The sequence below is a fragment of the Lepidochelys kempii genome, chromosome 3, assembly GCF_965140265.1.
Source record: "Lepidochelys kempii isolate rLepKem1 chromosome 3, rLepKem1.hap2, whole genome shotgun sequence".
NCBI classification, from domain to species: Eukaryota; Metazoa; Chordata; order Testudines; family Cheloniidae; genus Lepidochelys; species Lepidochelys kempii.
In genome coordinates, this window is record NC_133258.1 from 3,906,821 (window position 1) to 3,920,927 (window position 14,107).

The following is a 14,107-nucleotide window of genomic DNA, read 5'->3' on the forward strand; positions in this document are numbered from 1 at the left end:
TCGCTGCAGTGGGACTTGAAGAGTTGCAGCCAAAGGACCGGATTCAGAGGGGAGGCTAAGTTGGGGGCAACATACATCTGCTTCCTCAGCCAGCAGCCTCCAGCCCCACAGCGCCTCAGACCCCTTATGCAGGGCCTAGCTCTGCCCCTTCCAAGGCCCGACCCAGTCTGGCCCACTGACTCTGAGCTGGTGTGACTCACTCAGCGAGGAGCTGTGAAGGGGGGGTGTGGGGGCAGAGGAAAGGTCTGAACCGGAGGGAGTGAGAAGGCGAGCGTTAAATCTGGGCATGCCCCACGGGAGCCTGCCCCTGCTCACACTCCCGCCTCTTGCCCTTGGTGCGTGAGTTATGCCCACAAACGTACTCAGCAGGCTCCGGTGGACAGTGGTGCCCGCACTGGGCCGGCCTGGCGACCCACGGGGCAGCGCTCTGAGGTGGGGGCTGTCTTTGCTGTTTGATGGGAGCGCGGCAGTGACTGGAGCCGGCACTAGATGCTCCGGCACCCTGCGCCGTTGCTAAGCAGTGCGGGAGAGGCGGGGTGGATGCAGGGTATCACCTCCCAAAAGGCACAGAGGCCCTGGTTGGGAGGGAGCAGCTGGGCCCCAGACAGGTTAGTTCAGAGGTTCCCAGCCCTGGCCAGGGCTGCATACCCCTCAGGCCAGCCTTGGGCATCACCTTGGACTAGCCTAGGAGAATCCTCTCTTCTGCTCTGCCTGAGACTTGCAAGCCCAGGGATACTGAGGATCCCAGCAGACATGCGGAGGGCAGGACAAGGTGTCCCCCAGTGACAGGGCTGGGAGCAAAGCATGGGACCTGCTAGGGAGAGCAGGCAACCCCCAAACAGCCATTTCCCCTGCTGCAAAGCACCTTGGTTCCTTTGATCCTGCTGATCGGGGTGCTCGCTGCATGGCTAGAGGAAGGGGTGCAGCCCCATCATCTCCCTAGGGACACAGCAGGCTGCGCCCTGACAAATCCGTTTGGAGCATTTGAGCAGACAGGGGCCAGCTGTTTGCTGCGAGCTGCCCTTCATCCATTCTGCCTCGCGCTGCTTGTAACCACTTCGCAAACAGCCAGCTCTTTCCAGCTGCCACGGCAGGGGGCAGGTATCTTGCACTGGCGCAGATCAGGTTAGACCTGGGCCCCCCGTCACTGGCTTCTACAGGCTGGAACATTTAGCATCATGTTATTGCAGCAGGTCGGCTTTTTCTCCTGGGGTATAACTCACCCCTTGCTCACCTGAGCTCTGCGTGCATCACACAAGCCCAGACTGAGTCCTCAAAATAGGGTGGTCAACTGACTTAGGCTCCCACTGCGGGGCTGAAAAGAGCAGCTTAGCTCATTGGGATTGGGCTTGGAGCCTGAGCTATGAAACCCAGCCAAGGGGGAGGGTCTCGGACCCCCAATGTCTCCACTGCCAGTTTAGCCCTGCAGCATGAGCCTTGCAAGTTTGAGTCAGTCGACCAGGGCTCTGAGACTCACGGCCATGGGGGTTTGTTTGCTGTGCAGATGTACCCTTTGTTAAGCTAAAGCTCCTTGACTCTGTCACGACAAGGCAGGTTTCTAATCCTTTAAACATTGTCATGGCTCTTCTCTGGCCCCTCTCCAATTTATCAACATCCTTCTTCAACTGTGGGCACCAGAACTGGACCCAGGACTCCTGCAGGGTCACACCAAGAACAAATAGAGAGGTCAAATAACCTCTCTGCTGTTACTCCAGATTCCCCTGTTTATACATCCCACAATTGCATTAGCCCACAGGGAGCTCATCTTTGGCTAATTATCCACCATGACCTGCAAATTTTTGTCAGAGTCCCTGTTGCTCAGGATCGAGTCCCCCACCCTGTAAGTGCGGCCTGCAGTCTTTGTTCCCAGATGTACACGTTTACATTTAGCTGCATTAAAACCCCTATTCGTTTGCATTACATTTAGCCATGCTAAAATGTCTGATTAATTAGGCTCGTGAGGAACCCGCTCTACAGGGGCAAATTTCAACTCAGCCAGACACAGCGCAGGCAGACACCTGTAATGCAGCCCTGATCATAACAGGCCTCTTCTGCTGCCCCCCAGAGTCAGTAGCTGAATGGCCAGGGAGGTCACTGAGATAGCTAGAAGCTGGGGAGCGGCCGAGAAGAGAATCCCTTTCTGTTACATTCAGATTTATTAAATATTAATAGTCAATTGTTGCCGAATTTCACAGTTTCAATGCGCCACTCAGGCTGTAACAGGTACATCCGTGGCTCACTTCCTCGAGTATGCATAGCCCTCATTAGTGCCAAGGGGGGCTTGTTTCCTCGATCCCTTGATGTCAGGAGTCTGGTGGCCATGCAGAAGTGCCATAATTCCTCACCTGTGTGTCATAGCTCCTGTACCAGCAGCAGCTTGGGGGAGATTCTCCTATCGTGCAAGCGGGTGGCAGCAGCGTGGGCTTTTGGAGCAAGAGGACCTGGATCCGATCCCCGCTGGCAATGGGGAAGCTCTGAGCGATTGCAGTGTGCCGCATGGCGACAGCTCAGAGCTCCTGGGTCACTGCAGTAATGCATCCACTCAGCGTTTCCTTAGCAAGAGCGGGCTAGGCTAGCAATAGTGATTGATAATCCTCCGTGGCTGGCAGCCAAAGCCAGATGAATTAAGGTGGGGAATAAGGTGCGAATGTTTAACTATGAGGGTGATTAACCTTTGGAACAGCTCAGTATGTGGGGGCGTTCTCCACCACCGGCCCTGTCAGCTCACAGCTGGAGGACGTGCTAAAAGATATGCTCTAGATCAAAGTGGGATGGCGTGGAAGCAAACCAGGGCGTTGTGTCGGTCCAGGACTCCAGATGTCTGGGGATGGATCTGGCTTCCTCCAGACACGGGAGGAGTTTGGTAAGTCTCCAGCCTGGATTTCTGTCCGTCTCAGAACGCGGTAACCCTAAGGCAGCGCTGAGGGTGACACTGCCTATGGGGCATTCTGCGGTGCTGGCCCTTGCTGTGTGCCAGTCACCCCCTTGGCACTGAGTGGGGGGCAAATCCCACCCACAGGGCATTCGCCTTGGTCCATGCTGGGCAACTCTCCATGCCTCTGTGCCAGGCTGCTCAGCTGTGTGCTGTTGAGACAGGCAGGCTCAGTAGAGGAGCTATGGCTGACAGCCCCCACACACCAGGACCAGGAGGCTCAGGGGCCCCTCAGCTAGGCTCTGAGCTCACTCACATGGGAGTCAGTGAAGTTGCTGCCTATTTACACCAGTGTACATGAGATCAGGGTCTGGCCCTAGGACTTGACCCCTAAGGGCAGCGAGGTGGCTGGCTGCCGGGGAGCTCTGCGGCTGCTTCAGGGCGGGGAATCCATTCTGGCTGATTTGGTTCCGGTGCCAGATCCCCAGCTGGGGCGAATCAGCAGCGCTTGCGGCTACGCTGTTCTATGCGTGCCTGGAGCCTGTCAAACGAGTGGATTTTACATGTCGAAAAATATATCGTTTTTTTAAAGTGAGATGTGAACGCTAATTGTTCCCTCTGCGGGCCAGGGAAGCTCCCCGAGGAGGGACAGATCACGGTTAATTTACCTTGACCATGTAGATACCCGTTGGTGCCCTGTTCCGGTCCAGGAGCGACGGTGGCATTAAATCATTCTCCTGCTTTTCCATCCCCATGAGCCCTGGTCGCGTCTGTTCAGGGGAATTTTCACACTCGGCATTATTTGCATTCAAACCATGTTCAAGCAATGTCTAAATGCAGTTTTAAAAGGGAGCTGCTTGTCTGTGAGTGGAGTCGCCCGGTAAGTGGAGCAGAACCTTAGGAGCCAGGACTCCTGGATTCTAGTCCCAATATTATCACAGACTTTGGCCGCTGTGGGTGACAATGCTGTCCTGAACTGCACACATTCAGGTATTCAAAGTACTGCTATATGCAAGCTGTACAATTGTAATATATTTCTGGTGTTGGCAGCTGATTACCTATGTGCTTAAGCCCACTATTTGTAATTTATCATTTTCTTTGTCCCCGATGTTTGGCTGCTAATAACATTCCTTCCAGTTTTAACAAAGATGTTTTCATTTCAGATCATGTGATGTTGTCGAGAATACCGATCAGCTCATCTGTATTATGATGAAGAGACACCAACACCGTAGCTGTCTTAAACCCAGCTATGTATATATATCAATGACACACAACCTCTCCTCCCCCCCCAGTAAAGGAACATTCAGGTTGCAAAGTCAAGCACTCAAAAGTTGGGAAAGGCCAGAATTAAGGTGTGTCCCCCCCACCGCCTCTTCTCAGGGATCTGATCTCCGTTTCCTACACTACCAACTGATTCCCAGTCCCCTCCCCACCCCAGCTTCCAGTCTTAGCCTCCATCCCTAGTCCCAGTCTCTTTGCCCTGCAAGTTCCAGCCTCCACGTCTCCACCCCAGACCATGGCTTTTCCTTCCCCCATTCCACTCTCACCAGGCCCCTTGTCCCATCTACTCCTTTCCCTCCCACCTCTAGGCTGGCTCTTTTCCTCTCTGCGTTCGGCTCAGGTGGCTTCCACCTCCAAACCGCGTGGACACCAGGGAGCGGAGTGGGGCGGGGCGGGGCGGGGGCCTGGGAGCACAGGAGAGCGAGCTCCGGGGCTGGATCACGCTCAGTCACCCTATGGGCTAGGGCTGTGGGAGGATGCAGCGTGCTCAGTGAAAACAGAATCATCAGAGATGGTAGCCGTGAAATTCTAAGACGTCTCCACCGAGCGTGTGTGAACTTGCAATTTTTCGAAGGCTTAGGTTGCTCTGATTTTGGTGGATTTTCACAGGGATGGCAAAAGGCATGTTCCTGACACCAAGGCCAAATTTCAAGTCCCTGCTCCAAAGGAGAGGGGTGCAACCGCATTTTAACAGTATTTAACGCATTTAAACGGCTCGTCCGTTTTTTTTAAATGGCACACTCGCCCGTTGTGTTGCTGCCCTTGTTCTCAGACGCAGCTGATCCATTTCGGCTGAAAAATTCCCCCAAACTTCAGCCCGAGGCAGGCACCCAGCCGGCAAATTTCAGCCCAGCTAAAGTTTGGCAAAATTATAAGCAACACAAGGTGTTAAGATGGGAAGAGTTGAACAACTGTAATTACAGTTACTGCTACCAGATCCACCTATCATAAATGCCCGTCACACTCTGGGAGATTTCAGATCCTGATCTGGTTCTGGACTTCGCAAGATGTGCCCATTTCCAGTCTAAACAGGCATAAATGATCGTTGTTTGCTTGCCAATGACAATGTGCTTGGTGCTGTATATGAAACAGATCAGAAAGGCATGTAGAGTCCCCAAGAATTTACAGTCTGTAGCCTGGTCTCTGCTAGTAGAATGATGCACTGCCGAGAACGGGGGGTCAGCTAGACCTAGGCTGACTGCAAGAGTAGAGAGAGCCAGACTGATTTGCACCAGTTCAGGAACTGTGTGCAACATGATAGACCTGCTCCGGAGGGGGTGTGAAAAGAGCCCAGCCCAGCAGCCCCCTCTCTTACAAAAATCCCATTCAAGTCAGTGGGAGCTTAGCATGAGAGAGGACTGGGGACCTGCTTTTACGCTCACTTAAGCTGCTGGAAAACCATATGATTCCAAAAAGAACAGGAGGACTTGGGGCACCTTAGAGACTAACTAATTTATTTGAGCATGAGCTTTTGTGAGCTACAGCTCACTTCATCGGATGCATTCCAGTTTTCTATCCACGTAGGTGCTTGTCTGGCCCCATTACCGTGGTATCTGAGCCCCCTACTGTCTTTAATGTATGTATCCTGACAATACCCCTGCAAGGCATTATCACCATTTTACAGATGGGAAACTGAGGCACAGATACCGCGCCCCCCCCCCCAAAAAAAGGACAGTCTGTGGCTGAGCCAGAAACAGAGCCCAGATCTCCAAGCCAGTGCCCTGTGTGCTAGCCCAGCCTTCCTCCCACCCCTGCTGCTTTAGTGGCTCTGACCCAAAGCTTCCCGGCCAGAGCCCAGGAATCAAACTGCTTCGAAACCAAATCTGCCCTGGCACCCAGAGTGTTACAGAGAGCCGGATCCTCCTGCCGGGATCCCTGCCAGGCCCCTCCCCAGAGCAGCTCCCACTGCCCTCACCCCATTCTCTGGCCAGCTCTCTGGCTCTCCCTGCCCTGCCTGCTTTCAGCCACCAAGGAAGCGTTCGGTGGGCCGAGCCCCTGAGCCTGGTGGCTGCACTTTGACTGGAGTCAGACTCCCCTGGGGGTCTCTGTGACTAGTGGCAGCCCTGGCCCCACACCAGACCCAGGCCAGAGGCAGTGGCGGGGGTGGGGGGGAGGGGGCTGGGACGTTAGATGCATGTAATAGACACTCAGCTGTCTCCCTGGGCATCCCCCTCTACCCACCCCCCGTGTGTGTCCTTGTATGTGTGTGATCTCCCCCCCCATGTGTGAACTCCCCCTCCTTGTGCGTGTGTGAGCTCCCCGGCGTGCGTGAGCTCCCCCTCCCTGTGTGTGTGTGATCGCCCCACTCTGTGTGTGTCTCCCTGCTCTCTGTGTGTGATTTCCCCCTGTGCGTCCTTCTGTGTGTGTGATCTCCACCTCCTTGTGTGTGTGTGATCTCCCCGCTCTGTGTGTGTCTCTCCCTATGTGTGTGTGTGTAATCTCCCCACTCTGTGTCTGTGTGTGTCTGTGTGTGTGTGTCTCCCTGCTCTGTGTGTGTGATCTCCCCACTCTGTGTGTGTGTGTCTCCCCGCTCCGTGTGTGATCTCCCTGCTCTGTGTGTGTCTCTCCCCACTCTGTGTTTGTGTGTGTGTATGTCTCTGGAGGTGTGTGTGATCTCCCTACTGTGTATGTGTGTGTGTGTGTGTGTGTGTTCTCTCTCTGCTCTGTGTGTGTGTGTCTCCCCACTCCGAGTGTGTCTGTGTCTCTCCCTGCTCTCTGTGTGTGTTTGTGTGTCTCTCTCCCTGCTCTGTGTGTGTCTCTCCCGGCTCCCTGTGTGTGTGTGTCCGTGTGTGTCCGTGTGTCTCCCTGCCCCGTGTGTGTGTGTGTGTCTCTCCCCGCTCTCTCTCTCTGTGTCTCTCCCCGCCCCGTGTGTGTGTGTGTGTCTCTCCCCGCCCCGTGTGTGTGTCTCTCCCGGCTCTGTGTGTGTGTCTCTCCCCGCCCCGTGTGTGTCCGTGTGTGTGTGTGTCTCTCCCTGCTCTCTGTGTGTGTCTCTCCCCGCCCCGTGTGTGTGTGTGTGTCTCTCCCCGCCCCGTGTGTGTGTGTGTGTGTCTCTCCCCGCTCTCTGTGTGTGTCTCTCCCGGCTCTGTGTGTGTGTCTCTCCCCGCCCCGTGTGTGTCCGTGTGTGTGTGTCTCTCTCCCTGCTCTCTGTGTGTGTCTCTCCCCGCCCCGTGTGTGTGTGTGTGTGTGTCTCCCCGCCCCGTGTGTGTGTGTGTGTGTCTCCCCGCCCCGTGTGTGTGTGTGTGTCTCCCCGCCCCGTGTGTGTGTGTGTGTGTCTCTCCCCGCCCCGTGTGTGTGTGTGTGTGTGTCTCTCCCCGCTCTCTCTGTGTGTGTCTCCCCGCCCCGTGTCCGTGTGTGTCTCTCCCCGCTCTCTCTGTGTGTGTCTCCCCGCCCCGTGTCCGTGTGTGTCTCTCCCCGCCCCGTGTGTGTCCGTGTGTGTGTGTGTCTCTCCCTGCTCTCTGTGTGTGTCTCTCCCCGCCCCGTGTGTGTGTGTGTGTGTGTGTCTCCCCGCCCCGTGTGTGTGTGTCTCTCCCCGCCCCGTGTGTGTGTGTGTGTGTGTCTCTCCCCGCCCCGTGTGTGTGTGTGTCTCTCCCCGCCCCGTGTGTGTGTGTGTGTGTGTCTCTCCCCGCTCTCTGTGTGTGTCTCTCCCGGCTCTGTGTGTGTGTCTCCCCGCCCCGTGTGTGTGTGTGTGTCTCCCCGCCCCGTGTGTGTGTGTGTGTGTGTCTCTCCCCGCCCCGTGTGTGTGTGTGTGTGTGTGTCTCTCCCCGCTCTCTCTGTGTGTGTCTCCCCGCCCCGTGTCCGTGTGTGTCTCTCCCCGCCCCGTGTGTGTGTGTGTCTCTCCCCGCCGTGTGTGTGTGTGTGTGTGTGTCTCTCCCCGCTCTCTCTGTGTGTGTCTCCCCGCCCCGTGTCCGTGTGTGTCTCTCCCCGCTCTCTCTGTGTGTGTCTCCCCGCCCCGTGTCCGTGTGTGTCTCTCCCCGCCCCGTGTGTGTCCGTGTGTGTGTGTGTCTCTCCCTGCTCTCTGTGTGTGTCTCTCCCCGCCCCGTGTGTGTGTGTGTGTGTGTGTCTCCCCGCCCCGTGTGTGTGTGTCTCTCCCCGCCCCGTGTGTGTGTGTGTCTCTCCCCGCCCCGTGTGTGTGTGTGTGTGTGTCTCTCCCCGCTCTCTGTGTGTGTCTCTCCCGGCTCTGTGTGTGTGTCTCCCCGCCCCGGCTCTGTGTGTGTGTCTCCCCGCCCCGTGTGTGTGTGTGTGTGTGTCTCTCCCCGCCCCGTGTGTGTGTGTGTGTGTGTGTCTCCCCGCCCCGTGTGTGTGTGTCTCTCCCCGCCCCGTGTGTGTGTGTGTGTGTGTCTCTCCCCGCCCCGTGTGTGTGTGTCTCTCCCCGCCCCGTGTGTGTGTGTGTGTCTCTCCCCGCTCTCTGTGTGTGTCTCTCCCGGCTCTGTGTGTGTGTCTCCCCGCCCCGTGTGTGTGTGTGTGTGTGTCTCTCCCCGCCCCGTGTGTGTGTGTGTGTGTGTGTCTCTCCCCGCTCTCTCTGTGTGTGTCTCCCCGCCCCGTGTCCGTGTGTGTCTCTCCCCGCCCCGTGTGTGTGTGTGTGTGTGTGTGTGTGTGTCTCTCCCCGCTCTCTCTGTGTGTGTCTCCCCGCCCCGTGTCCGTGTGTGTCTCTCCCCGCTCCGCGTGTCTCCCCGCGTGTGCCCCTGCCCTTATATGGCCGGCCGGGGCGCCGCGGCGGGGCGCGCCGGCTCTCCTGGGGGTGGTGCTGAACGAACAGCTCCCCGCGGCGCCCGCCCACCCCGCGCCAGTCGGCGGCGAGCGCAGCCCGGGCCCCAGCGCCGCTGCTCGCGGGGTGCGTCGGCGCAGCCATGACCCAGGCCAGCCCCGCTCCCGCCGCCGCCGCCGCCGCCGCCGGACCCTCGCCCGCCGCCCGGGCGCCGCCGCCGGCCGCAGCATGAAGCGGCAGAACGTGCGGACCTTGGCCCTCATCATCTGCACCTTCACCTACCTGCTGGTGGGCGCCGCCGTCTTCGACGCCCTGGAGTCGGAGCAGGAGACCTCGGAGCGGCGGCGGCTGGAGGAGAAGCAGCGGGAGCTGAGGGGCAAATACAACCTGAGCGGCGACGGCTACAAGGAGCTGGAGCGGGTGGTGCTCAAGCTCAAGCCCCACAAGGCCGGCGTGCAGTGGAAGTTCGCCGGCTCCTTCTACTTCGCCATCACCGTCATCACCACCATCGGTAAGGCCGGCGCGCCCATCCCCGTGGCGTCCGGGCGGCGGGCGGCTCCGCCCCCCCCACCCCGCCCTCCCCAGCGGCTTTTATGGAGCGGCGGGGGGGGGAGGTTATTGGCCGGAGAAAGGAGGCTGCGACTGCTTCCGCGTGGTGGGAACCCCCCCCTGTGACGCCCCCCCCCCCCCACACTCTCTCTCCATCCCCTTTTAATCCCCGTCCTTAAAAGCCCGGGTTAGTTCGCTTTGCACCGGGGGGGGGGGGGGAGGGATAGCTCGGCGGTTTGAGCATTGGCCTGCCCAACCCAGGGCTGCGACTTCAGTCCTTGAGGGGGGCCCGTTAGGGATCTGGGGCGAAAAGTGGGGGATGGGTCCCGCTTGGAGCAGGGGGTGGGACTAGATGACCTCCTGAGGTCCCTTGCAACCCTGATCTTCTAGGGTTGGACCCCTTCGGAGTCAGCCCCAGTCCTGGGCTACTTCCAATTCCCGGAGGCCTCCCCCGGCAAAGGGGCCCGGAGCAGGAGTTCGGGCCGTGGTGTAGGGAAGTCGAGTTGATTGCAGGGAAGGCGGCGCGGGGTTTGGTTGATCTGGGTAACGAAGGGGGGTGATTAGCGGGGAAGAATTGGAAAGCGCCCTGCAGCCCGTCAGTCCGCTTGTGGGGGGGTGCCGAGGGCATGGGGCAGGCACAGGCGGGAGCGCCCGAGCCGAGGCGCCGGGCCTGACTTGGAGGGTTTGCAAGCTGCTGGCAAGGGACTGTTCCTCCCCGAGAAGCGGTCTGGGACCCCCTGGGAAACTCCAGGCTGCGTTTTGCTCTGGGGCTGGGTTTTCTGCACGGTGACACGCGCACGCACTTGTTTTGCAATTTGCAAGCGTGCAAAAAGGGGAGGGGGGGGCGGATTGTTTGCAGATTCGCCGCTTGTTTTGCCGTTCAGCAAGGCATGAAAACAAAGGCGGGGCGGGGGGGGGGGGGCGGCTTTCCACTCCCCGGGGCTTGGCTTTTGTTGTTGCTGGGGCTGCGGAGGGTTCCTCCCTCCTGGGTATTTTTAAAAGGTGTCGTGTAGAAGCAGAAGCGATTCCCAAAGTGGGACCTCGCGCCCTCCCCCACCCGGGCATGGCTCTTCTCAGCCGGGGAAGTTAGCAGGCAAGAGCCCCAACCCCCAACTCAGCACTGATTTGGCCCATTTGCTGCCGGGCAGGCTTGAATGGGATCTCACGCCTGTTTTAGGCTCTTATAGCGCCTCCGGGCTCCCGTGCAGTTGCTCCTGATGTACCGCGGCGTCAGTCTGAACAGAATCCGGTGCAAGACCGCTTCTGAAACAGATGCAGATTGGTGCAGTTTGATACAGCGAGGAAGGGCCAATTCCAGCGTCCGGATTCATTTCTGACCCCCATTTTTACACCGGTGTGACTCCGGTTGAGCCACTCCTGATTTACACCGCTGCAAAATCTGGAGTAGAATCAGGTGCCAGGCGCCTGGGGTGTTAGTGAGCAAACTGGATCCAGAGCCGGGAGCAAGTCCCTTCCGGATTCCAGATGATGTTGCTGCAACCCAGGCCGGGTCTAGTCTCGTCTACTCTAAACTGCTCTTTTTTAAAGACTCCGTTGGCAGCTCTTTGTGAGCTCCTGTGTTGAAGCAAATCTCCCTGTTGTGGGGTTGATTTAGGACATCCCTTTGGCTGAGGACGCGTTGTCTGCCCGGGCCGTCTTGGTTGCAGAACCTCATTAAATGGCCTCACATTGTCTGCATTTGCCTTGTTCCACCGAGGGTTATCTCTGCAAACGGCTCCAAGGAGTTCGAAGATGATCATCCCTTAGAATAAAGCCGCCTTGGCCGTCACTCGCGCAAGGGTCTTGTTTTGCTACCAAGCCCCATAAAAAAACAACCCACTTCTGATGTTTTCCCTCCCACTGTTGTGGTCTTCGATCTTCCTTTGGTCCCAGGAAAGGGAGGGATTCGTGGCAGACGCAGTGGCCCCGTCCGCACTAGGGAAGTTGCCTGAGTGTTCCCCCCTTTGGCTACCCCCTGCCGAACTCCACCAGCGTTAGCAGCCCCGTGAGCCCTGGTGTAGACAGGAGACTGGTGTTTCTAACCCTCTGTCATGGAATCCGGCTCAGAGCAGGATTCTTCGATGTGGTGTTAAAACCCCCGGAGGTGGCGGGTGGCTCCTAGCTCTGCTGACACCGGAGCAGGTGGGCTGGCATGCAGCCATCGTGCAGACAGCGACAGTGAGGTCAGACGTGGGGCAGGCCTCAATCAGGAGCTGGAATAGCACCTGTTCCGGCTCCAAACCAACCTGCCAGGGCACCTCAACCCTTAGCTGCAGCACCCCCTGCTGGCCCAGTGCTGCCCCGCTGTGCCAACGCCCTGCAGTCCTGACCCGCAGCCCCCCCCGGTTCCAGTCCTGTACCCCTCCACACACACACCCTGACGATGCCCCTTAGCCCTGCCCCAGCCTGCTGAGCGGGCAGCCAGTTGTCCCAAATCCTGCTAAGCTGTGTCGTGTTTTCCTCTGGAGCGGGAGCACACGGGGATGGACTCACACCAATTATCAGCCCTACGTCTGGACTCCACGCTGCGGCTGCCTGAGCTCCTCCCTCCTGGCTGGCTTCGTTCTTTCCTTCTCCCACTCCCCTCTTTCCCCCTGCCAGCCCCTTCCCTGCCCTCTGCTTTCCTCTCCTCATTCACCCCGCTCCACTAACACACATGCCCTCTGGGGGGCCTTTCCAGCCTGGCTATGCAGGGGGTGGGGGGCAGGTGGAGAGCCAGGCTGGCTGATTTGTGGCTCTGCAAATATACTGGCCCCCCCACACTGAAGTGCAGCAGCCATGGGGCGGCTGGTAGCTTAGGGTGCCAGAGTGGCTCTGTTCCGATCCATGGGGTGGGGACAGGATCCCTCCTGTAGCAAGCCTGGCTATTCAGGGTTGGGTCCCATGTCTACTCTAGACAGTCTTTTCCCTAGCGGTTTCCATCATTACAATATCGAACCCTGGGGCAACCCAAGCCAAGGAGTTCAATGCACAGACCCCGCAGGGCCATGACTTCCATCCAGTACCTCACAGGGCTGGGCGGCTCCTTCCTTCCGGAGGGCAACAGAAGCCAGGGCGCCCAGCATCTTGCAGGAAGCAGATGGTAGCTTGCAGCATGGGGCCTCTAATTTGCATTAAACAGAGCAGGTTGCAGCTGGCCTCCTCGTGGGTACAGAGGTGCAGGCCGCAGCATGCACAGTGTTGCCTGGATCCAAGTGGCCAGGCATGTCTCGGCTCCCAGTGGAGCATTGCGTGCTGGGAGCCATAGCCCTCACCGGCTGCACATCTGTGTTGTTCATCTGTGTGGTTAACACCCAGGGGCTGTGTTTAGCTGCTCGTTGGCCTCCCTCTCTCCATCCCATCCTGGAGATCTGGGGTCCTGCCATCCTCTCCCCTCACCCTCGGGACAGTGTCTACAGAGGTTTGACAAATCTGCCCATCTTCCCCCCACGACCGTCCTCCACTGTCTCAGCTGCCTGGTTTTCCGCTTTCCTCCTTGGCCAGCTGGGAATACGCTCCGGCAGCCTTTGACTGTCAGCAGGAGTCATCTGTGCTGCTGGGCGTTGCATGCGTTCCCTCCTCCTCTAATTACCCTTTTAAATTGCTTACATTTATTACCATTACTGATCTCGCAATCCATTTCTCCCTACCAGGGAGACTTCCCATAAACACTCCACTGACAGTGTCTGTTCCTTCCTGTGGTAGAGTTCTTTTGCCTGACACACTTCTCTCTGGACCAGCATTTCTTGTCCCTTGGAAATCAGCTTCCTGAAAGAACTGTCAGAAACTTGTGCGGCTTTGATAGGAACCATCGGACAGGAGCAGATCCCAGGTCCCTCGGTTCCATGCCCTGTGTAGCACTCAGTGGCTCAGAGGAAGGTGCAAAGATCTCTGCAATGGGTTGTTAGGGAGTAACCACTGGGAACGTTTCTTCCTGCCACACAGTAGTGAGAGGTCTCGGCTTATGCCCTGAAGCAGGGAGGTTGATAACTAACCCTTCCAAATTCTTGGTTGTGTGTGAATTCTTCTAACTCTAGATGTTCTCAGTACCCACATAAATGCCCAATCCCTTGTTTAAATCCTGCTAAGCATTTGGCCATAGTGCTATCCTATGGCAGTGGGTTCCACAGGCCTGCTCAGTGTTGTGCAAAAGTGTGTCCTTTGCTCTGTGTTGAACGTGACACATTTTGGTTACTTTGAGAGCCCCTTGTTTTTGTGTTATGAGCCAAGGCAACTGCCAGTACTCATGAAGAGCCACAAGAATGATTTAAAAATTAGCAAACATACCTTATAGTGACAGACTCAAGGAGCTCACTGTATTTAGCTTAACAAGGAGAAGGTTAAGGGGTGACCTGATCACAGTTTTTAAGTACCTACATGGAGAACAAATATTTAGTAATGAGCTCTTCGGTCTAGCAGAGAAAGGTCTAACAGGATCCAATCGCTGGAAGCTGAAGCTAGACATGTTCAGGATATAAGGCGTCCACTTTTAACAGTGAGAGCAATTAACCATTGGAACAATTCCCCAAGGGTCGTGGTGGATTCTCCGTCACTGACAACGTTGAACTCAAGACTGGCTGTTTTTCTAAAAGCTCTGCCCTGGGACTTACAGTGGGGCAGGTCTCTGGCCCGTGTTATACAGCAGGTCAGACGAGATGATCACAGTGGTCCCTTCCGGCCTTGGAATCTATTAACCTATTGCAAACTACTGCTCTGGAGCC

The 14,107-nt window shown here is 57.3% G+C and overlaps 1 protein-coding gene across 1 annotated transcript in view; it reads left to right on the forward strand.

The window, feature by feature from the left end:
• The first annotated feature begins 9,019 nt into the window (after nucleotides 1–9,019).
• Nucleotides 9,020–14,107, forward strand: part of KCNK3 (potassium two pore domain channel subfamily K member 3) — a 77,644-nt gene continuing 72,556 nt past the window's right edge. The window contains exon 1 of the mRNA XM_073335530.1: nucleotides 9,020–9,369. Coding sequence (XP_073191631.1) covers nucleotides 9,087–9,369 — 283 coding nt within the window. The 5' untranslated portion in view covers nucleotides 9,020–9,086. The remainder of the gene's footprint in view (nucleotides 9,370–14,107) is intronic.